Consider the following 23,773-nt stretch of genomic DNA (forward strand, 5'->3'; position numbering starts at 1 on the left):
TATATGCTTTCATAGAGGTGAAATACTATATGCTTTCATAGAGGTGAAATATCTAAAGCATTTGTATTCTGTAAGTAAATTACCCTTGTAACTCTTGGACACACTGAAGAGATATGGCCACTGAGGAAAGACTGAAATTGAGGTCACAAACAGCCACCAGGTATTTGTGAAACTTTTGTCAGGATGCTTTCTCTGTCTGTGATGTGGTTAAAAGATACCAGGTCATCTGTGAGGTACCTCCCTATCTGTCATCTATGGGCACTGTTATGAGCACAATGTAAAATAAAGGAATACGAAACTTGCATTAATACTTATATGCTTCTATGGTAAAAGGCATGCTTTTTAAGTAAGGGTGTTGTTCCTTAATATGTCCCAGATCTGACCAGAGTCATTTTCTCCTCCTCTTTGGCCATATTCTACCTCTCCCGCCCATGTCATGGTGCCGAATGTCTCCATGGACATGATTATCCAAAAAGGAAATTATCCGAAGGTGTAATTCCATTGCTGATATCAGGAGGCTAAGCTATTTGCACACTAATGAAACTGGGGTTGCAATGTAGAAATAGAACTTACGTACATCTGATGTGGTTATCACTCAGGAAGAGAATTTAGGAATTAGTTGGCATACATATGTTGTCTGGAGTAGCATACATATGTTGTCTGTTGGATTAGCAAGGGGGACATTAAAATAGTAGGAGGTACGGGTTTTGTGAACAGAAAAATAAGATATTTTTTAAAAATCCCAGTTTATTCCAAAAGAATTTAAGGAGAAAGGAAAAGAATGTGTTGCTTAAATTAATCATAAAGTAGATTAAATTAGGAAATTTTCCTAGGTCTTGTCCATGATTTAAATGCAGCAAAAGACAAATACTTAAAATATGTGATTTCTGTTTTTTAAATCAAAAGTCATAACTCCAGGTTAATTTATTTGAAGAAAATTTCTAGATTTTCTTAGCATTTTAAACAATAAAAGTATTTACCTTTAGGTATTTAATCTGATAGTCTTAAGTCTTAAATACGATTTGAAAACAACACACTATACTGGCATTCAATTGTTTTTCATTCCACTTTTTATAGAATAAAGATCTGAAATTTTTAAATAATGAAATTAACACAGACCATGTTTTTGACTGCCCAATAAAATAGATATCAGCAAAACACAAAGGCTTGCTGGACAGAGGCCAAATCTATTTGACAGTAATTATAGTCACTATTTCGCTTCACTATGTAATTGTAGATAAATAGCTGTACTGTTTTGCTAGAATTCATTACTTCGTTTTTAATAAATCGTTTGGAAATTATCTTATTACAGGTAAAAGTATTTATCACCGAGATTTCTCATTCTTCAGTATTAATGGCTGCTCTTAACTAACATTATGTAGAAATTAAGAATAGATATATTTGACATTCTGATATTGCTTGCAGTCATTGAGGCATGTATTTTATGTCACATTTTGCAATAACAATTGAGGCTCGGGGCATGTATGCAATGTTAATGATGGTAAGGGAAGAATTGATATATGATGATAACTTTGCCTTTATTCATTACAATTCAGAAAATCTTCAGCAAAAGAGTGCTTTTCAGATACTTTAGGTAAAAGAGAAATTTACATTGGTTTTGTCTATGTTTGTGTGTATGGAGAGAGAGAGAGAGAGAGAGAGAGAGAGGAAGGCAGAGAGAGAGAAGTCATACAAATGATTATACAGTATATGATATTTTGGCAAAATATAAAAGCAAATAGTGGTTGATTGGAGGCAAATAATTACTTGTGATGAGAATTTCTAAAGTTATGATAATGTCTCATGTCTTGAAAGGAGTATAGTATGCAGATGTATTCATTTAGTAAATTATTTATTAAATAATTCATTTATTGAAGCTTAGAATAGTATAATAAATGTGTTTTATATTTAAATTTTACATTAAAAACAGATTAAATATCAAACTATTTAATAAGCACACTGCTAAATTTAGGGTGTATTGCACAGATACACTTTATCCTCCTATCAAATGGATGAAAATTTAGAAGTTTGATAGTATGTTGTGTTTGCAAATCTATGGGAAAACACAAATTCAAATGTTGATGATGAACAAACCAATTGGCACAACCTTTATTGTGAGAATTTTGTCAATAACCATATATATTCACCTTTATTTCAGCTGTCTCTTCATGAATGATTTCTTTCTTTTTTTTTTTTTCCTGAGCTACCTTTCAGGGACTCTGGTGTTCTATTTCCAAATTTGCCCCCCAGATTTGGACCCTGTTATCTGCTACTAGGTCACGCAAACCACCAATTTCTCTAATTGTTTATCTTAATTTTGCTTGTTGCAAGACACCTGCTGACTCTCCTCTCAGTCCTTCCTAGCACCAGACTGTTCTTGACACAAGTTTTTACTCTGAAACATTGTCTTTTCAGAGCTCACTCTGGATTCAAAGTTTCCCTTGACCAATTGAACCTTCATTATCTATAATTTCCTCTTCCTTTTAAATGTATAGTTTATAACATGTTGCTTTGTATATGTAAAAATTCTCAAGTATTCGATAAGTAAATATTTTATATTCAAAGAATTATACAATGGAAAGTTTCATTAGAAAAATAGTAAGAGCAAAGGGATCCTTTGGAGTACTTTCGTATCTTTTCTTAAAATCTGTAGTTACAGTACAATAAGGAATTTTCAACACACTTCAGAAAGGCTCTGTTCTCTCAGTGTATTTAGTTACCTAAACATCTACTTATATGAGAAGGAAAGGAAAATAAATATATAAATTAAACTGGCATTATGGGAGAGTGACACAGGGTAGAAATTATGGTTTTATAGAGAAAGTATGATGTGAGCCCTACGATTGTAACAGGGTGGTGCCCAGGAAAAACGAGGAGGTTCCATGTTCCCTGCCCTACACAAAGAAGGGTATAGCTGAGCAGGGAGGAGAAGAAATTGGAGAGGAGACTGGAGTAGGAAGGAAGGAGGATGGAGAGCAAGAAGGAGAAATGGAATAGGCACATGTTACAGAGAGACATGCGAAGAAACTGCACTGGCTTCTTGATCCTGGACTGGTTGGAACAGATGTGGGTAAGAGACGCGTGGGGAGGTTAACAAGGCAGCTTTATATTGATTTTGATTTTGCTCTTTTCCTCCCAGGCTTGTCTGACTCTTTCTGATCCTTTTCTATGGGTCCTCCCTAGAAGGTGCGTTAGACTTGTGGCAGGCTTTCAGGCCTTGCTTTGGGCCTAACCTGTTTGGCTGGACTTTTACCCACGAGGGGATGGGTAACTTTGGGTGCTTGATTTGGAAACTATATTCTTTGTCTTTTATGTATTGTGCACTAATTTTATTAAAGTTTCTTTCCATTAAAGGCCTGTATGTTTTTTCTTGATGTAGCAGATGGCAGAATCTATTTAGAGCAGGCAGGTTTGGGGATTCTGGGGTCCCTGTCTCTTCCTGCCCTGTGACACTTGAACAGTATCTGTGAGTTTCTCTAGCATACTGGAGATAGAGATGCAGGAATGAGAGAGCTTGGTACTTTGATACTTTGTGATGTTGTATATTGCTCAGGGGTGAAATGCATTGGTGAAAGGAGACATGACATGAATAAGGATGAGCCTGATCTGGTGAAGCAAGGTTTTAGCATCAGGCAATGAAGAGCTACCCAAAATATTTAAACCAAGAAGTTGTTTGGATCTGCACCACAGCCTGCAATGAGGAGGATGTATTCAAAATCGTTCCATAAGTACACCAGTTTGATTCCATGCAATAAAGTAAATAAGAGGTGGTGGTCTGTGGAGAGGATATATAGCAGGGAAGGAAAAGAAAGATTCTGAGATCAAAATCATTAGGAATTGGTGACACATGATATCAACATCAGAGTTTCTAACTTTGAACCTAAGGGTATGGTGGTTTTATTGTCTGAGAGGCTCAGGATAGTTACTTACCCTAATAAGGCATAGATGAAGACAGAAGGAAAACCTTGTCCAAATTTCAAGGCTATAATATAAAATTCAGTGTTATTTTCACTAACAAATGTAAGAATATGAACTTATGAATGGTAGTAGTGAGTAATTTTCTTGCAAAGCTATTTTATAGTTATCACATCAATAAACACATTTACTTTAGAAAAATCATTGTTAAGTATTTTCAATAGCATGAAAGAATTATATTCAGAGGTCACAGAAAAGGAACAGCCTCATAAATTTATGTTCCAAAACAACAAAGGCCCCACCACTTACTTGAATGGTATTCATTTACTTTTAGCAGCAGAGTTGAATTATTATAATTCATTTCCAAAAATCAGGAGAATTGTTCACAACAAAAAGAATATAAAACTTGCTTGTATAATAATCATTTTTGTCTTGAAGAATAAGTCTTTAAAAAATACTACTAACTATTGACATCATGAAAGTAACTCTAATGGGAGTATATTATTCTCCTTTAATTGAAAGAAATTAGGTCTATGATAAGTTTTATTTTATTTTATAATAGAAACCAGATATCAACTGAGTGTACCTAATCTGTTAAAATCAAGATGAGGTCAGTTTTAACCCAATAAACATAATCTGTGGAAGTCCAGAGCCTTTCTCAATATTACTCAATTCCATGATGGACTGAGTGTTTTGTGATTGCTTTGGTGATTGATTTATCTGTTTTTATAGTTTCAAACCCTGGAAAACTTTGGACTTGAAACCCTTGCTTCATTTAGAAGCACATTGTTTAACTTATCTGAACGTGAGGTTATTTACAATATCAGATTGAAGTAACAATATAACTAGCTCACAAGGTTTTTACTAGGATTTCAAGTGCTGACTCTACAAAAAACCAGCAGAATAAGCACTGTCATATTCCAAGTAGACTTAGAAAGAGGAACCTGGGCCTCAGTGCTTCAACACTAGTCTTTCAATGCAGTAATATTACTGGATTGGCTAGGTATGAAATCTAGTGGTTTAGGATTAGTGAATATAATGAGGAAGGACTCAAGATGAATTGACAAGAAAGCAATTTCTTTTGTTAAGGTATGTCCTGAGAAGACAGCCATTTGCTTACATGGCCAACCTATTAGATTGAGTGATTCATTGTTGAATAAATTTATTATTCACTAGTTCTTGAAGCATGCAACAAAGCTATTTATATGTTTATAGCCATATTCTGATAGTTAACCTTTGTGATTGCAGGAGGTCTCAGTTCTTAGTTTCATAGGAGATAATCCATATAAAACATATAGTACAATGTCTGCCACATAGTTAGGAGTTCAATAAATGTTCACCACTTAGTACTGCCTTTCTCGTTATATTTCTTAAATCAGCACTTGACTACTTGAGGTGATGGTCTAAACCTGACTGAGGAATGCAATATTTAATAATCAAACCAATCCACAGGGTTGATTAGTAGGAGAGAGTATAAGTTGGCACAGTGTTTGCTCATGGGCATTCAAGAATAGGGATGAAGCTGAGATATCAGCAGGCAGAAATGACCCTCTGAGTTCTTCCAGCAGAAAATAATAAGTAGAGATTAAGGTAAGAAAACAGTTGGAGTTAGCCAGAGAAATTTCTTACTAAATTAATAAATGATTTAGAAGGACTTAAAGGTAAAGAGGCAAGTCCCTCATTCCACACTGCTGTATTGGACAGACAAGTAAAGCAGTCCTCAAATGAGGAGGCTCAAGGCAACAGATCTATTATTGAAGTCAGATCTATTATTGGAAATGGGGGATGCATTGGACATTTGGCCACAGAAATAAGTATAAATGTATCTTACTAAAACTCAACAATGATCAGAATCCTATCAGTGGCAAAACTGAGCCAAATAATTAAAGAGACTTCCTCATATACTCTAGAGTACTTCATAATGTAAAGATAGTTTAACGATCAATTACATTCATATAAATCTTATAAATACATTTATTGTCCTCAAATTTCTGCAATAAAAAATGGCAGCAGTTTTGCTTTAATTAAGGTGTTGACAAAAATAAAACTTAAATATCTTCTCACAGATCCTAAATCTCAGAATGAGAAGGCCAAGATAGGTTTTTCCAGGCACAAAACTTCTTCCAGTGTCTCCAACTAGAAATGGTGTTACTTAAGTTTGAGGGGAACATGTATAGTTTGCTTTGCAGATCTGTTTTCTTATACTCTTCCCTTCCTTATCCCTAGCTCATTTATTTGCCCTGACTCTAGAAATTTGAGAAGCAAAAACAATTGAAAATGTAAAAAAATGCAGGAAAAAATATCTCTACACCTCCAGTTCAAATTATAACAATGCAGAGATATCATTAGGAAGTTGATCTGATAATTCATACAACAGCCTCCCTCATTGTGAAGTTTCCATTCATCAACTCCATAGTAAACATATTTTGTGACATGGAGAAAGCTAAATTCTGGAGAGAAAGAGATAAATAAGATGAACCTTCCTTCTTTTTATTGAATCCTTATTCCATTGGGTTAGATAGAATTATTATGAAAGTATAGTAAGTAAAATGATTGAGTGACACACTAAGCACACAGTGAGGATGGTGAGTAGTCTGCTCTGGGGAGGAATAAGAAATACTATGGCCTCCTATTCTTGTTTCCCTAAGCGTAGCACTCTCTCAGATGAGATTTCCCTGGCATATTTCAAACAGAAGCCAACAAGCAAGGGAGTCTTGGAATTATATCTTATCCAGTAATTCTCCCATCCCAAGCATCCCAATACTTACAGAAGAACAGAAGAGGCAAGGAGTGGATCTGATAGCAAATAGGCCAATGATGAATATAGGGTCATCTGCATTTTAAGATAAAGATATTCAGGCAGATATATAAGTAATAAGCTTGTACATAACGAATATTACTATCTAAAATAACTACTATAAAATATTTAATTACTTAAGTAGTTATGACTTTTAAGATCTTACTTTTGTAATTCCTAACAGATTATAAATATAAATCAACACATATATATGTATAACAATCCATGCAAAATTAAGTGCTTCATTTTACTTGAGACTCCAAGCTGTTGAATTTTTATTGAAAAAAACAATAAAAAACACTTTCCTGTTGCCCAAGTTTTCTTTGCATAGATGCATTGGTAAATGATAATGATCTTTTTCTCTGTAGATATGAATGTTAATGGTTGGGAATCATAAAAGTCACACATAATTCTGCAAGGTTCAGTGCAATTCCCATAGCTTTTAAAATAAGAAGTATATAGAAGATTTGTAACTCTATTTTTAATTACTGTTATTAATTTTGTTTGATTGAGGCAGTAAAAAGGTAACCACTGCTCAGTGAGCAGTAATCCAACAAGTGATGCAAACTGCAGTGTTGACAGCCTTTGTTTGGAGTCCTAAATGGATTATGTCTAACTAAACCACTGTGTAATTATGAATCCTTTGTGATTTCACATTCTCATCTTATAGTCAATTTTTTCTTTCTTTGATGTGGCATGTTGTGTTCAGCAGCTTATCTAAAAACATCAATGTGGTTTTTAAAAGGATAAAATCAAATTGTAATAGTCTATTTTCCTATAATGTGTGCATAGCCAAGGGGAAAGATGTAAATAGGTGCACTATCTCATGTATTTCCATGCCCCAGACATTGGAAACATGATTCTACCCCCATATTGTCTCAAGAATAGAGCAGCTGGATTTATTTCTCATATATTTATAAATCAGCAGCTGATATGCTGAAGACTAGATCAACATTAGTATACATTCAGGTGACAGACAGGATAGCAAATGAAGTATAGAAGACTTTCTGACTCCAGTGTTTATTACAGGAAATTGTGTTTTCTTAATGTCATCTGATGTAAACACAAAAAGATATTAATCTCATGCATCTTATTTTAAACTAGTGATGTAAACAAGAATGTCATATATATGTACATACATATGTGTGCGTGTGCATTTCTGTTAAATAGCATTAGGTAACAATGATCAATTTAGGCTACATATTCAAATCCACAAAGGAGGGTGTTGTTTTTTTTTTTTATAGATTCCTATTACCCATGACTAACATCAAGACCTCTAAATCAGAGTCTTTGTGGCTGAAACTCAGACACCAGTATATTTTCTTACAGGATGATTCCAATGCAGCCAAGATTAAGAGCCACAGATATATTATTACAGAATTAAAACAAAATAAACTTCTACTTCTTTCAAGTATTATAGATTTAGCCTGTCATATAATGTAAATATGGAATGCTGCCATGATAAAGCTTGTGATTTTACTGGAATATCAAATTTAAGGAAGTTAATTGATTTTGCAGCCTGACACTTTTACTTTCAAATTTAATTACTTATACTTTGTATTCCCATAATCAGGACAACTATTGTTAAATCCATTTAGATGTTTACAAAGTAAACAACAACTAATGCTTTTATAAAACAGGTTTCTAACAGTATTTGGTCTATATACACATGACTCCAATGGAAGTTGACTTTCTATGCTGTTTTCATGAAATGACCCCAGAAAAATTACTATTTCTTTATTTGATTTAAAGATTTGAATGTAAGATTAAGACTATTTTCATATAACTTAAATATTTTTGTCCTAATTTCTCAGATACCAATAATATTTAAAACATTTGATATAAATGTAATATTGGACTGACATCATTACTGTTATTCATATTGTTAAATAATATATTGCTTTAATATTCTTAATCACCTTCTATAATTTTTAAACTTTTAAAATTGGACTTTTTGTTAGGATAACAATGATATAAGCACTGTATATTATTTAGAAGTACAGGTTCATACCGCTTCAGATTGTATGTTACCACAGAACACCTGCCATCAAAGTACTTGTAGTCCTTTAGCATACTCCATTGCACCCCTGCCAACCTTGTAAGTTGTGGTGAACCAAGTAGATAGAATTTTGAACCAACTCTGTGACTTGGGACATTTTTTTCTGTGGAAGGAAAATTTTAATTTGTCAGTTTTGAAAGCCCTGTCCAATTCTACCATTTGGAGATTCTGAGCTTTACTCAGGAGTGTTGACCAATAAATGTGCATCATATTTTTCAAATAGCCTATTTTAAGCATATTATATAAAATATATAAAAACTGAGATAGGCAATGATGGAATTATTCTTGCCGTAGTTGTAAAGAATGTCTTGTTTTTTATGTGTCAGGGGAAAGAGATCATTAGTGAAGTTTATTTATTTTAAGTACTTATTCCTACCTCAGTCATATGAGTTTCTTTGTTTTGAGGTCTGTATTTAAATAATGGAAATTTACTTTGAATTTCTGTCAGTTTAACTGCTAAAGAGATTGTTAAAAAATACTAAATACAGTGAAGTATTTTCTCTAGGTTAAACAAAAGTTATTATATTTGCCAGTTTCAAGATGTGTTTTTAACATTTTCACCCTGTCTGCAATCAGGGTGAGTTTTACAGTCAATGGTTAGTTACAATCCTAGTTACCACTGGCAATTGTTGTGTTAGGCATTATATTTTAAACTTGTATGTCTGTGGTCATGACTGTTCATAACAGTCATTGCTTGAACTAAATCATGTGTACTTCTTTAATACATGTGCAGAGTTTGTCTTTCAACATTCTTCAAAAATATTAAATATGATTCAGTGTGGGAACCAAAAGATTTCATCTAATAAGGCAGAGAAATTGCTGGCAAAATTAAATTTTATATGATGAAGTAAATATTTATTGTTGGAATAATTACTACAATTCTATGTTTTCTTGCTAATCAACTGCTTTGATTTACTTAGCCTTGCTTCTTGCCATGTAAACCAGGCATCAACTGTGTCAACATTACCAAGGATTAAGAATTAGAATCTTGGATGCATCCCATAGTTACTGAATCATAATCTGCATTTTATCAATACCCCTTTGCACTTTAATGGTTGAAATGCACAACTTCACAGTACCCAGGAAAATACCAATTAGAAGAAACTTTTATATTTTGTTACTGAGAAAATGTGCTAAACTTATGCCTCTCATAAGTAACACAACTTGAAGCTGTAGAATAGATGAAAGAAACTTCAAATCAGTAAGAAACTGATATGACAGATAGATAAGTATGACAATATTGATAGAAACATATGTACATTTTTTTTAAGATTTATTTATTTATTTATTTATTTATATAAGCACTGGGTACAGTCAGAAGCACGGGAGGGTGAGAGAATTCACCAGAGCCAGAGTGGGGAACAGAACAGGCAGACTGATGAAATACACTGCTGAGGGGAGCAGCAGGCAGCAGGAAAGGTCTGCGCACCATGTGGGACCCTCGCCAGTGGCTGGGGATCAAACCAGCACTGCAGAGGCTGCAGGCGTTGCTGGCAGCTTCCAGCCCAGCACTCATTCGCTGCGCCACCAGAGGCCCTGTACAAATAATTTTATAGGAACCTTTTCCATAAGCCTTTTTTAAATATTAGAGTCTAGAAAACATTATGTTATAGCGTGAAAGTTTTTTTTTGTTGTTGTTGTTGTTCCTGGTAGTACATTAGACTATGATATATCTTACAATAAGTGAAAAATACCTTTGTGAAATACAGTTAAGTGTATCACAATCCCATAAAAAATAATGAGTATCATAACTCTCGTTCATAAATGGATAAATTGACATAGAAAATGATTAATTGTAAAAACTTAAGAATTACGCTACAAATTATTTTGTTATGCAAGATTTTCCTTGCTAAATAACTTTATATAGGGAGAAAAGGGAGAATTAAGAAAAATATCAGCCATATTTTTATCATTCTGATATGTTAAATAATATCATAGTGGAAATTTTTTTCTAAGTAAACCTAGTAGCTGCATTAATAGTAAATTAGATCATTATGACTTTGTCACATATGTTGAACATAAAATTAATGTTCATGAATGCATGATTTTAACCACAAAAATAAAGCATGATATAAAGGGTTTAAGAAGCTGGATCTAAATATCTGATTTTAGTTTGATGATTTTAATGATTTATCTAAGCTAATATTTTGTTGACTATTTGTTGACATATAGTATAACATACAAAAATATTTGATTAAAATTAATCACTTTCTCCAAATAGTATAAAGTACCACTTATAGACAGCTATTTTTGGTTTTTTTAATAAATTTTATTTTATATTCCCCATACAATTGCAATCCCCTTATTTTGACCCCAATCCCTCCCCTCCCCACCCCCCACCCCCCAAAGAGTGTCTCTGGTTCATAGTTTTTTGTTGATTTTGATTTTCACTTTCTTATAGTTATTCATTTTCCTGGTCCCTTATTTAAGTTTTCTAGATTCCTGCTATGAGTGAGACCATCCGGTATTTTTCTTTTTCTTTCTGGCTTATTTTGCTGAGCATGATCCCTTCCAGCGCCATCCATGTTGCTGCAAATTGCATGTGTTTATCTTTTTTGAATGCTGAGTAATATTCCATGGTATATATGTACCACATCTTCTTGATCCAGTCATCTATTTTTGGGCATTTGGGCTGTTTCCAAAGCTTAGCTATTGCAAACAGTGCTGCTATAAACATGGGGGTGCAGGTGTTCTCTGGAACCGATGTTTCTGTGTCCTTTGGGTAAATACCTAGGAGTGGAATTGCTGGATCACATGGAAGCTCTATGTTCGGTAGGTCCAGAAATCTCCACACAGCTCCCCATAGTGGTTGGACCAGTTTGCACTCCCACCAGCAGTGCAGAAGAGTTCCTTTTTCTCCACATCCTCGCCAACATTTGTTGTTGCTAGTTTTTTTAAGAAGTGCCATTCTCACTGGTGTAAGATGGTATCTCATGATAGTTTTGATTTGCATTTCCCTGATTACAAGTGATGTTGAACATTTTTTCATATGCCTGTTGGCCATTTGCATTTCCTCTTCAGAGAAGTTTCTTTTTAGCTCTTCTGCCCGTTTTTTGACTGGATTATTTTCTTTGTTGATGTTGAGTCTCATCAGCTCTTTGCAGATTTTTGTGATCAGTCCTTTATCATTAGTGTTGTGTGCAAAAATGTTCTCCCAGTCGGGTTTCTCTTTGTTTTTGTTATTGTCTCTTTTGCTGTGCAGAAGCTCTTTAATTTTATGTAGTCCCAGCTGTTGATCTTTGCTTTCACTATCACTGATTTGGGTGATGTGTCTGTAAAGATGTCTTTGATGTGCATATCATGTAGTGTTTCACCTATATTTCCCTCTATGTATTTTATGGTTTCAGGTCTTATGTCTAGTTCTTTAATCCATTTTGAGTTGATTTTTGTGTATGGTGTGAGGTAGTGGTCAAGCTTCATTCTTTTGCATGTAGCGACCCAGTTTTCCCAGCACCATTGATTGAACAAACTTTCTTTGCTCCAATGCATAGTCTTTGCTCCTTTGTCAAAGTTTAGTTGACCATAAATCTGTGGGTTTATTTCTGGATTTTCTATTCAATTCCATTTGTCTGTGTGCCTGTTCTTGTTCCAATACCATGCAGTTTTGATGATTATGGCTTTGTAGTATAGTTTGAAGTCTGGGAGTGTGATGCCTCCATTCCCTTCTTTTTTTTTTTTCAGGAGATCTTTGGCTATTTGGGGTTTTTGGTGATTCCATATGAATTTCATCAATAATTTTTCTATTTTTTTGAAGAATGACATTGAAAATTTTATTGGAATAGCATTGAATCTGTATATTGCTTTTAGTAGGATGGCCATTTTAATAATGTTTATTCTTCCAATCCATGAGCAGGTGATGTATAGACTGCTATTTTTGGATTAAACTCAAGACTGTTATACTGCTTTAGCCTATTTTTCCATCTTTACTTCTGTATTAATGATGACTATCTTTACTGCATTTTTGCTTAGCATGCTGAATCCCATAGGTGTTTTGATGAGGAAGAAGCATTGAGGGTTGAGGAAAATCATGGAAAGAATCTGACTTAACCAAGTTGGCTTTCTAAATTCATAAAGTGGTGAACTGCCTGAAAATACTAGTCCCATGATCATGAAGCACATTGAAACCATTAGAACTTTGCCAGCAGGATGGAAAGAGATGACTGTGAATCAAAGTAATGGGGTTCAGTGTGTGGCAATCTTGGGTTCCCTCTGGAGAAAGGTTCTGGCACTCTCCCATTCAGTGGCACAAGACAAGTTTGTTAAGGTGCTACAAAGTTATTAAGGAAACAGTCATTTGCATAGACACAAACAGGTAAAAGCTGTATTTTTAAAGGACAGGTTTATTAAGGAATGAGTAAGTGGGGAAAGAAAGAGGGGACTTTTGCATAAGCTCAGCTGAAAGTTCTTATAGGATAAGAAGCTGCCTTTTGAAAGAGGCAGCATTATTAAGAAAAAGATACACCTACATAGACATAGGCATACAGTCTTGGGGCAAGATCTGTGTTTTGCCAAAACAAGTGACAGGAATTTTATCTATTGTGCTATCGGTTACTTCTAAAATCTGATTGGGTTAGTCTGTAAGGACTAGTCTTTCTTTGTAATGACTGACATTTCTCTTCCTCCAGTTTCCATCTTTCACTAAACATCTTCCATACCAGATTAACAATTTATTAATCATTTCTACTTGCACCTATAGATTCTCACTTTATAAAGCCTCCATGCTAAATTTTCTACTCTAAGCTCTGTCAAAACTATGTCCCTCTCTACATTTTGCTTTTCTTATAGACACAATATCAAATATTGAGAATCCTTAATAATGTTATAGTTAAGGTGTATGTGCATTCTTCTCTGGTTATTTTGCAGGAGATTTCACTGAGTAAGTAATATTTTAGATTGTTTAAAGGATAATTAAATTCTCAATAGACACATAGTCAGTCTTTGTTTTATTATATGTCTTCATCTTCCACATTTATTGGATTTTTTTTAGCTCACCTGTGAAGAAATTAATTTCAACTATGCTAATTTTGTGTCATATATTTGGTTGTTCACGAGTGGCAGGAAGTATCTGATTTGTTTTATTTTATGGAAAGATTTTATTTCTCTAGTTCTTTTGGAATGTTATGTATGAAAAAATAATGTAAAAGACTTCTGTTCCTGCTGTAGATACCAAGTGACTATTTGTTAATATTCTGTAATCTCAATGATTTAAAATTACATGACAGAAATATCTGAATGTTAAGTTGAATAGAATAAGAACCATCTGCTTGATAAACTTGGCATGACCACGTAGGGCAATAGGCAGATAATTTATCCAAATGTGCCTATTGAGATTGGTTGCTTGGAAAGTAAAATCTGGGCTTTCTTGGATTTATAAACAAAGTTAAAAGTTCTTTTGAAAACATCATACTTTAAAAGTTATGACAATTAGGATGCAGACCCTTACCCATCAAGGTGCTCTAGCAACCGTCTGCATTTAAATTATCTGGTGCTTTTTTGAAAATTGCAGAATCTTGGAATGTCCCCTGACCTGCTGAATCAGAATCTGCATTGTAACAAATCCCTAGGTGTCTCTTATGCACATTAAAGTTTAACAAATGCTGGTAGCCTATTCCTTTTCCTGGTTTCTGATTTTGATTATATTATATAGTACTAATTGTGAATCTGAAAAATTAATCCTTCCCCCCAAATTTCTTTCAAAGCAGATATGATTTGTAGAATTCTCAAAAAGAATGAAAAGCATACATGAGTAGATTTTAGAACAGAATCTATTTTACATGCTACAAAACCCTGTGGACTTGTCTTTTTATGTTCTTATGACTTTTTAAGTTAAACACTAATTCTTTTATTCTAAGCAAAGAATAAAATTATATCCACTAAATGCATTCTTCTGTCCCTGTTGTACCTGGTCTTCTATTGACAGTCTCAAAATGTTATTTTCGCATTCTTAAGCTGGCAGAAATCATGCTGTTTTGTTCCCTGCAGGAGTTAAAATAAAATATTAGTAATTATGCATGTTTAATTTTCAAAATGCCAAGTGATTACTCACAGCATTTATAGAAGGAAAATGATTTTAGATATTCCTAAAATGTTTTGTTAGTATGGGACTTTCAAGCCAAATGTTGTGTTATTATGAATTATTTTTTATAACAATAATCAGAATGAAAAAAAAATTAACATGTACCTCTTTCCTCTTTTCCAGATGCAAGACAAAGGTCTACCCCGATGAACTTCCAAACACAAGTGTAGTCATCGTGTTTCATAATGAAGCATGGAGCACCCTCCTTAGAACTGTTTATAGTGTTATAAATCGTTCCCCTCACTATCTACTCTCTGAGGTCATCTTGGTAGATGATGCTAGTGAGAGAGGTATACATATTTTTCTTGTTTATCTTTTAAGTTAGAAAAAGTTATTATGAACAGAAAGCTATCTGAGCTGTGACTTATATTTTCCATATATTTATACCAACCCTGAAACCATCTATCGAATGTTCATCAATGAACCTAGTCAATGGAACAAGTAACTAATTCTTTCAATTTCTTTCATGATTCCATTTGGTTCTTACTAACCCAAGAAATCAGCCCAAATGCCTTTCAAAAGTGTCTCTTTTTTTTTCTCAGCTCAATTTACCATATGATTGAACATTTACATGATTTTGTAGATAGTTTTCTTATTTCTTTTAATCCAAATTAATACAAAATAAAATTTTAGAGTCTGTTTACCAGTGTGACCTGGTTTCTAAATTAGAGTTGGTATGTTAACTGCTTATTTATCTTTACAGTGTCAGCAAAGTGACAGAGTCATAATGAATCATACATTAATTTAACAATAACATTTCTAAATATTTTACTTAATATAAAAAAAATGATAGGAGTTGGCCACCATTTCTTTGTATTGAGTTTTCACCTGGGCAGTGTTATCTTTGCTATATCTTAAAACCGTTTTAAAGCCCTGACAAATTCTTCTTTTTTTTAAATTTAATATATATATTATTTAATATATATATTAAATTTAAATATAATATTATATTTATATAATATTATAATATTATAAATATAATAGAATAAAATAAATATAATATATAAAAATTATATTAAATATATTTAATATATATTTAATATAAAATATGTTAAATATGTTAAATAAATATAATAAAATATAATATAATATTAAATTTAATATATAATATATATATTAATTCACTGTTCATTTTGCACAATGCATGCTTGTATGCTGAAAAATTCTCACTGAACATTACAGATTTTCTCAAGTTGACATTGGAGAATTATGTGAAAAATTTAGAAGTACCAGTTAAAATTATTAGAATGGAAGAGCGCTCTGGGTTAATACGTGCCCGCCTTCGAGGAGCAGCTGCTTCAAAAGGGGAGGTGATAACTTTCCTTGATGCACACTGTGAATGCACTTTAGGATGGCTGGAGCCTTTGCTGGCGAGAATAAAGGAGGACAGGTAAGAATATATGTGCTATGTCTGCTTGGGTTATTACTGGACTATTGGCACAGATCCAGTTTTCTATCAAACTTCTCTTCTACATCCATGACAAAAGTACCAGCAGTCCTCCACCATCGTGGTGTAATAACATAACCTAAATATTCAGTTTAGGTATCCCTGAACCGTATACAGTATTGTAAACCATTGTTACCTCTGCAAGAAATGATACAACCTTAAAAAATGAAAATACAGGGCCTCCCCTGTGGTGCAGCGGGTTGAGCGCAGTGCTATGAAGCGGTCTACAGCCTCTGCAGTGCGGGTTCGATTCCGAGGCAGTTAGGGAGATACCCACATGGCGGCAGACCTCTCTTGTCTCGCCCGCTGCTCCCCTCAGCAGTGTTTCCAGTCTCTCTGCCTTTTCTGCTCCCTGCTTTGTTTCTGGTGAATCCTCTCACCCACCCATGCCTCTGGCCTGTACCCCAGTTCTTGTATAAATACATAAATTAAAATAATGAAAATACAACATTCCATATGAAAAATAAATACAAAACTCTCCAAAATGTCTATTTTCAGACATTTCATTTCTTTTAAAAAAGCAGATTCCCAAGACCACTACTCCCAACCCCCTCTTCTGCCCTGTTATTTAACAAATAGTTTTGCTTATTCATGATGAACTTGAATATTTTTTCGATTAGTAATGGTCAAACAATTTGAACAGTAAAAATGTTGTTTTTTTTTTTCTTTTCTGGTAAATTAAGTCAGTCTAATCTGAAATGGTACAGTACGCTATTTTTATGAAATATATTTTCAAAGCACCTTCTTGCATCCTCACAATCCCATTGTTAGGTAAGTGATATCCAAGTTCTTATCTATGCCACATAATAGAGAGGAACAAATCAGGTTGCTTCAATTATTGGAAGTGATGGGGACAATTATTTCTTCCCATTCCCAGACTATCATTTTCTCTACTAGGTCATAGTTCTTATTCAAATCATAATTCAAATCTCACCTTGAGGGCCTCCCTGGTGGCATAAGGGGTTAAGTCTCAGCACTATGAAGCAATCTGCAGCCACTGCAGCATGAGTTCAATCCCCAGCCAGGGAGCCACCCACATGGCACAGAAGACTTCTCTGTCTTGTCCCCTACTCTCCTCAGCAGTATATTTCCGTCAATCCTGCGTGTTCTGCTCCCCACTCTTGACTCTAGTGAATCCTCTCACGCCCCTGCACCTCTGGCCTGCACCCCAGTTCTTGTATGCATAAATAAATAAATCTTGAAAAAAGAAATTTCACCTCAAGGAAATTAAAAATAAACACATACACTCATACAACCTACTGAAAAGAAGTCATGATAAAAACACAGATAACATAGTTATAAGCATACTCAACTATTTGAATGACACTGCACTTAAATATCTGAAAAATTAATACATTTATATAAATTAAAAGCCCACATAGATACCTATATTTCTTTCCAATGATGATCTATAAAGTGCAAACTTTTTTTTTACAGATAGTCATAAGCATTGTTAATAAATGAGTATAGTTCCTAAGAACTTAATGAAGCCAACTAAAATAATGCCATCTGATAAGAGAACAAACCTTTGCATAGCACCTTACTGACATACTCATTTTACTTACAGTAGAAAGGTCTCTCTGAAATTGAAGTTTTAATTAAGTATCCAAGACAGGGGTGACTTAATGTCTAACCTGGTCATTCATGTAGATGGCAGGTTTTGGTTCTTGCCAGGAAGACGGATGGAGGCTGTCAGTAAAGTGAACCATAGCTGGTGAATAGAGCAGTAGGAATCTTTTAGTTTACTGAGTGTAGGACACAGTGTATAATGTTTTTCCACTCTGTGTATTGTAGGGTACCCACAGAAGGGTAAGACTGGCCAAGTAAAATGAACTTGGAAGATCTTAAAGGCATTTCCTGGCAACTTTTCCTACATTCTGCTGCTGTTGTAAACATGTGTGTCACATTCAACTTAGTGAGTTTTTCATATAACATTTCAATATTGTCATGCATAGGTGATTTAGTTTATAATATAACAACAGTTAGATTGTGTTTGCATATAAGGAACTCAAAGTCTTGTCCTATTTATAAGTTCTGAAGTTGCCATAGGTAGATAATAAAATCCTGTTCAGGGTTACTAGATCTAATTTCATTTCCCTACAAATTAGGTCATTAAGTTTAATTTAAAAAAGAAAAAATATTGATTTTATTGGAAACACAGTCATGAAGTTTTGCTAAGATTAGATGAATCCTGTTAATTTCACAGAACTCCAGGTTTTGGCCACTTTGCAGATACTGTGTGCCAGTCTCAGTCTATCTGTAACTAATGTAATTGGATGGCTCCTTGTGGTCTTATTACAATTGCAGGTTAAGCATAATCATTAGATAACTTTGGGGAAAAGTGATTTATTATTTACAGGTTGTGGAAATTGCACAGTGTGCCTAGGGTCGTACAGAGAGAGAGAGAGAGAGAACATGACCATAGGCTTGTGGTTATTTTATTAGAACTGAGGGTTGAGGTCTAGAGTTCTTGGGCTCACTCTTTATTGGTAAATAAACTCTTTATTGGGAACACATAAGAGTGTGGATTTATAAAAAAAATGTTGCCTAATGATCTCCCATAGTGAAAATTTTCTTACCCTAAAAAGTCACAATCAACAATGTAAAGAAATTGCAAGTTACCCAAATGGTTTGTTACTGAAATTATCTAAGATCTATAAAACAAAAATTTACAGTAGAGTGAAATACCCTGTCTATCTGGTCCAGTGGAGGGCATTGTTATTTGAGATGACCACCTTCAAAGTGGAAATCTCTTTTTTTTAAAAGATTTATTTATTTATTTATACAAGAACCCGCGTAAGGACTGGATTTGTGGGAGGGTGAGAGGATTCACCAGAGACAGAGCAGGGAACAGAACAAGCAGACTGACAAAATACATTGCTGAAGGGAGCAGTGGGTAAGACAGGAGCGGTCTGCTTCGCCATGCGGGACCCTCGCCCACCAGCCGGGATCAAATCGGCGCTGCAGAGGCTGTGGACATATTCACAGTGCTGCGCTCAACCGCCTGCACCACCATGGAAGCCCAAAAGTGGACATCTCTTTGAAGTGGATTCCTTGGCAATTAAAGCTTATGTTGGGCACCTGAATCACAAAAAGACGGAAAAGAAGGATGAGTAAGAGAGAAGGAGAAGAAAAATAAGAATAGAAAGAATCAACTGTCAGGATTTAAAGTAAATTATAATACATGATCCATTTGAAAATGAGCATTGGTGATACTGGTGTTACAAACCCAGAATAAATAACAGAAAACATTACTTTGATTTCCATATCTCTGGATGATTTAAGAGCATATATGTATATTTATCTTCTGCCAAAGTTGAAAAACAAGTTATGCTCTTCAAAACTAGCTATAAGTAATGCAAACTTGAGTAGATAGTAGCATTTTCTGAGAAAATTACAGAAAGTTGATCCCATAATAAAATATATAAGCAGAAATACAGAAGAATGGAGAAGGCACACTTTAGAGTAAAAAGAATACTTACGTATATCATTTTACATATGTGTGCCCTGCATTATGATCACCATCACAGTCTAGATTCCGTTTACCACCATTTATTTGACCCCATTAACCCCAAATCCTTTCCTTCTGGAATCACCAATCTGTTCTCTGAATGTTTTGTTTTGTTGTTGTTAATTGGCTATTTATCTTCCATATACAGATGGAATCATAGCATTTATCTTTCTTTATATGACTTACTTCACTTCACTAAATAAATAAGTTCATTAAATAAAAAAATTACCTAATGATCTCCCATGATGAAAATTTTCTTACCCTGAAAAGTCAGCATTGACAATATAAGTTAAAAATAAATAAATTAATTCTAAAAATAATAAAATCAGTGCTTGGATCACACACATACAAAACAATATGAAAAATAATCTGACTCTTTCTCTAACTTGAAAAAAATGGTTATGGGTTATATCCAAACAACAGAATCTGAACTTTTTTCTTTCCCTAACCTAAAATATGTAGATTTTTACTATAAACTCCTAAGTCTAGGACAAATTCACTCAAAAATCATCATAATCCTAATATATTTCATAGGAAACATTTACCTATATTCATGATTATGATTTTGTTATTGCTTCTGCTTGCTTATTTTTGTTTGTTTTTGCTAGTAGGCATTTTCTCATGAAATTTTCTCAGAGTGCCTATTTAAACAGTCCTATCCCATTTGAGATGCAAACTGCCAGACCTAATTTGCCGTTATCTTTTCTTCATTTCCTGCATCATATTGCTTTCTAGTGGACTATAGTTAAAATGATACATGATCTCAGTGCAGCTCTACTAATCATACTATGGATGGAAGTTTTATGAAAAATTAGGCCATGTTCATCCTGCTGAGTTAATACTTAGAATGCATTTGAAAATGAGCTTAGAGATCAATTAGTATCTTTGATTAGATTGTATGAGGTAGTATAGACTCTAAGGAAGATGTAGTAAAAGGAAATAATTTCACAGAGAAAAAATATGAATGAAAATAAAGGCATGTTAAAGACACAAAAGAATTAAATTTTAGAATGTCAGCTATACTGAATTTAAAGGAGATAATACAGCATTTATTACTTATACATTAACTGGCCTTCATTTTTCTGCAGGAAGACAGTAGTATGCCCCATCATTGATGTAATTAGCGATGATACTTTTGAATATATGGCTGGGTCAGACATGACTTATGGGGGATTTAACTGGAAACTGAATTTCCGTTGGTATCCTGTGCCTCAAAGAGAAATGGATAGAAGGAAAGGAGACAGAACATTGCCTGTCAGGTATGTAGACTGTAACTTCCAAAGGGTAGCATGCTTATTCCTGTAATAATTAAGAAGTGTTAAATGTTTGTATTCTAATTTATGCCTTTTAAAGTCATGTACCTTTTATACATATTATCACCTTTTACATAACTACCTAAGTCTCAACGGCAATCAATGTAAAGTCTGGTTTAAGTTAGAATAGTCATATTTAAGTATTGCAAAATGTCAAATTTCTTTTGGAACTTTATATACTGTTATATTCAAAATGTATTTATTATAAATTTTCTATGTGACAAAGTACGTGCTAGCCTTGACACAAAAGGTAGATATTTATCTTTCCTAAATATACATGATTCATAATATTGGTTTCCTCAAAATTGAAATAATCAAAAACCTTTTGGTAAATATTTAAACTTTACCAAAATTAACAACTCTCTTCCTTATGAATACAAAGCAATGTTCCATTTGGAAAGTTTGAATCTATTGAAAATTATTAAGGATTTATTGTTTTTCACAAATTATTTAAAATACCTACCTAATTTGAAATATGCATTCATCAAATACGTTTGCCCTTAATATACATAAGAAATATCATAAGCATTTAAAGTTATCTAGATAAGCATTACCCAGTTGATTAACATAAAGTTAATCACCTTCTGACTTCAACATATTGAGTACCTTTACCTGCAAACAAAATTGATAAACAATATTTTGAGAGGGGAATTCATTAGTATAGCTCTTAAAAGATGAATTTGACAAGTCATTACTCATCTGTAACTATAGAAATCCTAACATTCTAAAAATAATGTATAAAAAGAAAACCCCTTAACTAAACAAAAATGTCTCCTAACCTGCTGAGGAATGACATCCATTTTCAAGTCTAATTTTTTAATGAATTGATTAAACTAATTCCTCAAATTGACTAATGGAAGAGAACAGCTCTCATTGTTTATTACTGATTAAATATCAGGGATGTTAACCCTCTTGAGGAGGTATTGCTATATCAAAGAGAAAAATAAAATGTGCCACAAAACAATTGCATAGAGACTTGTGAAATTATGATATTAATATTTAAAGAGTAATTAAGTAGCCTAAATCTTGGTAGAACATCCACAAACATTAAGTCTTAGTGGTTTTTGCCTATAACAACTTGAGGAATATAGTGATTCATATTACCAATGTTTATTAGAAATCTAATTTTCCCAGATCACGGTTCTACCTCATTTAGCAAATTTTAAGCTTCAGATCCTAAACTCGTAAAATACATGACAAATACATTCAAATATAGTGCCCTTCATTCGAACATTAAATCTAAAAAAAAGTTTGTGTTCATTTTTTAAACTTCACATTGGTGAAGTTCTATTTTATTTAACTTTGTTTTTCACAGAATAAATGAAGAGGTAACTAACCTTCATAATAAGCAAATCCTGATCTCATTCACAAAAGTAAAAGTTTGTGTAGAATTCAACCATTATTTCACATCTTTTGTTAACTAAAACAAAAGATGAAATATACAACTTGCTATGTTTTGATCATAACTTATGTGGTTTTATTGTAGTAACATGGAGAGATGATAAAATCTAAGTATGTTTTATTTGTTTGCCTCAGTTACTACACAGTGTTTTACTTTCTAAAATGTTGAGGAAGTTGGAGCAAGAGAAAAAGAGAAATCTTGGTCTTTGCTGAAGTTTCTAGATTTTTATGGCAAAAGGTTAATTAATTCACTGGCTGTGTTATAACAGCCTGCAGGTAATTTTCATCAGCATGGCTGTAATGTGAACTTTCTTTGTGCTTGTAATCTATTACTTGAAGATGTGATCATTTTTCTCACATTTGTACAAACAGATAAATCATTCTAGGTGTTGGAGACTTTTTTTCCTACTTGATTAACAGAATTCTAAATAGCTAAAGTGATTAAAATGAGGTTGAAATTTTAGCTTTCTTAGAAGAAAGCTTGATATAAAATGTCAGTTATGACAGAACTTTATAGTGACTATAATTGGTTAGTCATCATGTAAAAATACAATCATGTATCTGCATACTTAGAGAACCAACTTGAACTTTTGATCTAACCTTGATTATACCACATTTAAAATAAGGTTTATAGGGCTTCCCCGGTGGTGCAGCGGTTGAGTGCTGGGTTGTGAAGCTGCCCGCAGCCTCTGCAGCGCCAGTTCGATCCCCGGCTGCTCCCTGGCCACAGGAGGAGGGTCTCCACATGGCATGCAGGCCTCTCCTGCCACCCGCTGCACCCCTCAGCAGAGTACCTCGGTCCTTCTACCTGCTCTGCTCCCCGCTCTAGCTCTGATGAATTCTCTCAACCTCCCGCTCTTCTGACTGTACCCAGTGCTTGTATAAATAAATAAATAAATAAATAAATAAATAAATGAATGAATGAATGAATAAATAAATAAATAAATCTTTAAAATATATAAAAAAATAAAATAAGGTTTATAATGGTTATACTTATTATTCCATTGTCTGTCTCTAGGCTTTGATATTTTCATTTTGAAAACAGTGGAATTAGCAAAATACTTAATATTTTTGAAGTTATAAGTACAGAATTATAGCACATGTAACCACTGATATTTACCTTATTGAGTCAGAAAAATCTCCTTGACATTTTAGTAGTCAAATTACATGGCTTTTTAGGAATATTTCAAATATATGTGAAAAAGAGTAATCAAATTGTTAAACTAGAGTTTATATACCAGAAACTTGCATGTC

The 23,773-nt window shown here is 33.6% G+C and overlaps 1 protein-coding gene across 9 annotated transcripts in view; it reads left to right on the plus strand.

Annotated features, from left to right (window-relative positions):
- Positions 1-23,773, plus strand: part of GALNT13 (polypeptide N-acetylgalactosaminyltransferase 13) — a 446,421-nt gene that overhangs the window by 252,801 nt on the left and 169,847 nt on the right. For all 9 annotated transcript variants that reach the window (XM_054699734.1, XM_054699735.1, XM_054699736.1 and 6 more), the window contains 3 exons: positions 14,971-15,137; positions 16,030-16,237; positions 20,894-21,064. In XM_054699734.1, coding sequence (XP_054555709.1) covers positions 14,971-15,137; positions 16,030-16,237; positions 20,894-21,064 — 546 coding nt within the window. The remainder of the gene's footprint in view (positions 1-14,970; positions 15,138-16,029; positions 16,238-20,893; positions 21,065-23,773) is intronic.

Source organism: Talpa occidentalis, unplaced genomic scaffold (genome assembly GCF_014898055.3).
Source record: "Talpa occidentalis isolate TD23 unplaced genomic scaffold, MPIMG_talOcc4v2.1 talOcc4.3, whole genome shotgun sequence".
NCBI lineage: Eukaryota > Metazoa > Chordata > Mammalia > Eulipotyphla > Talpidae > Talpa > Talpa occidentalis.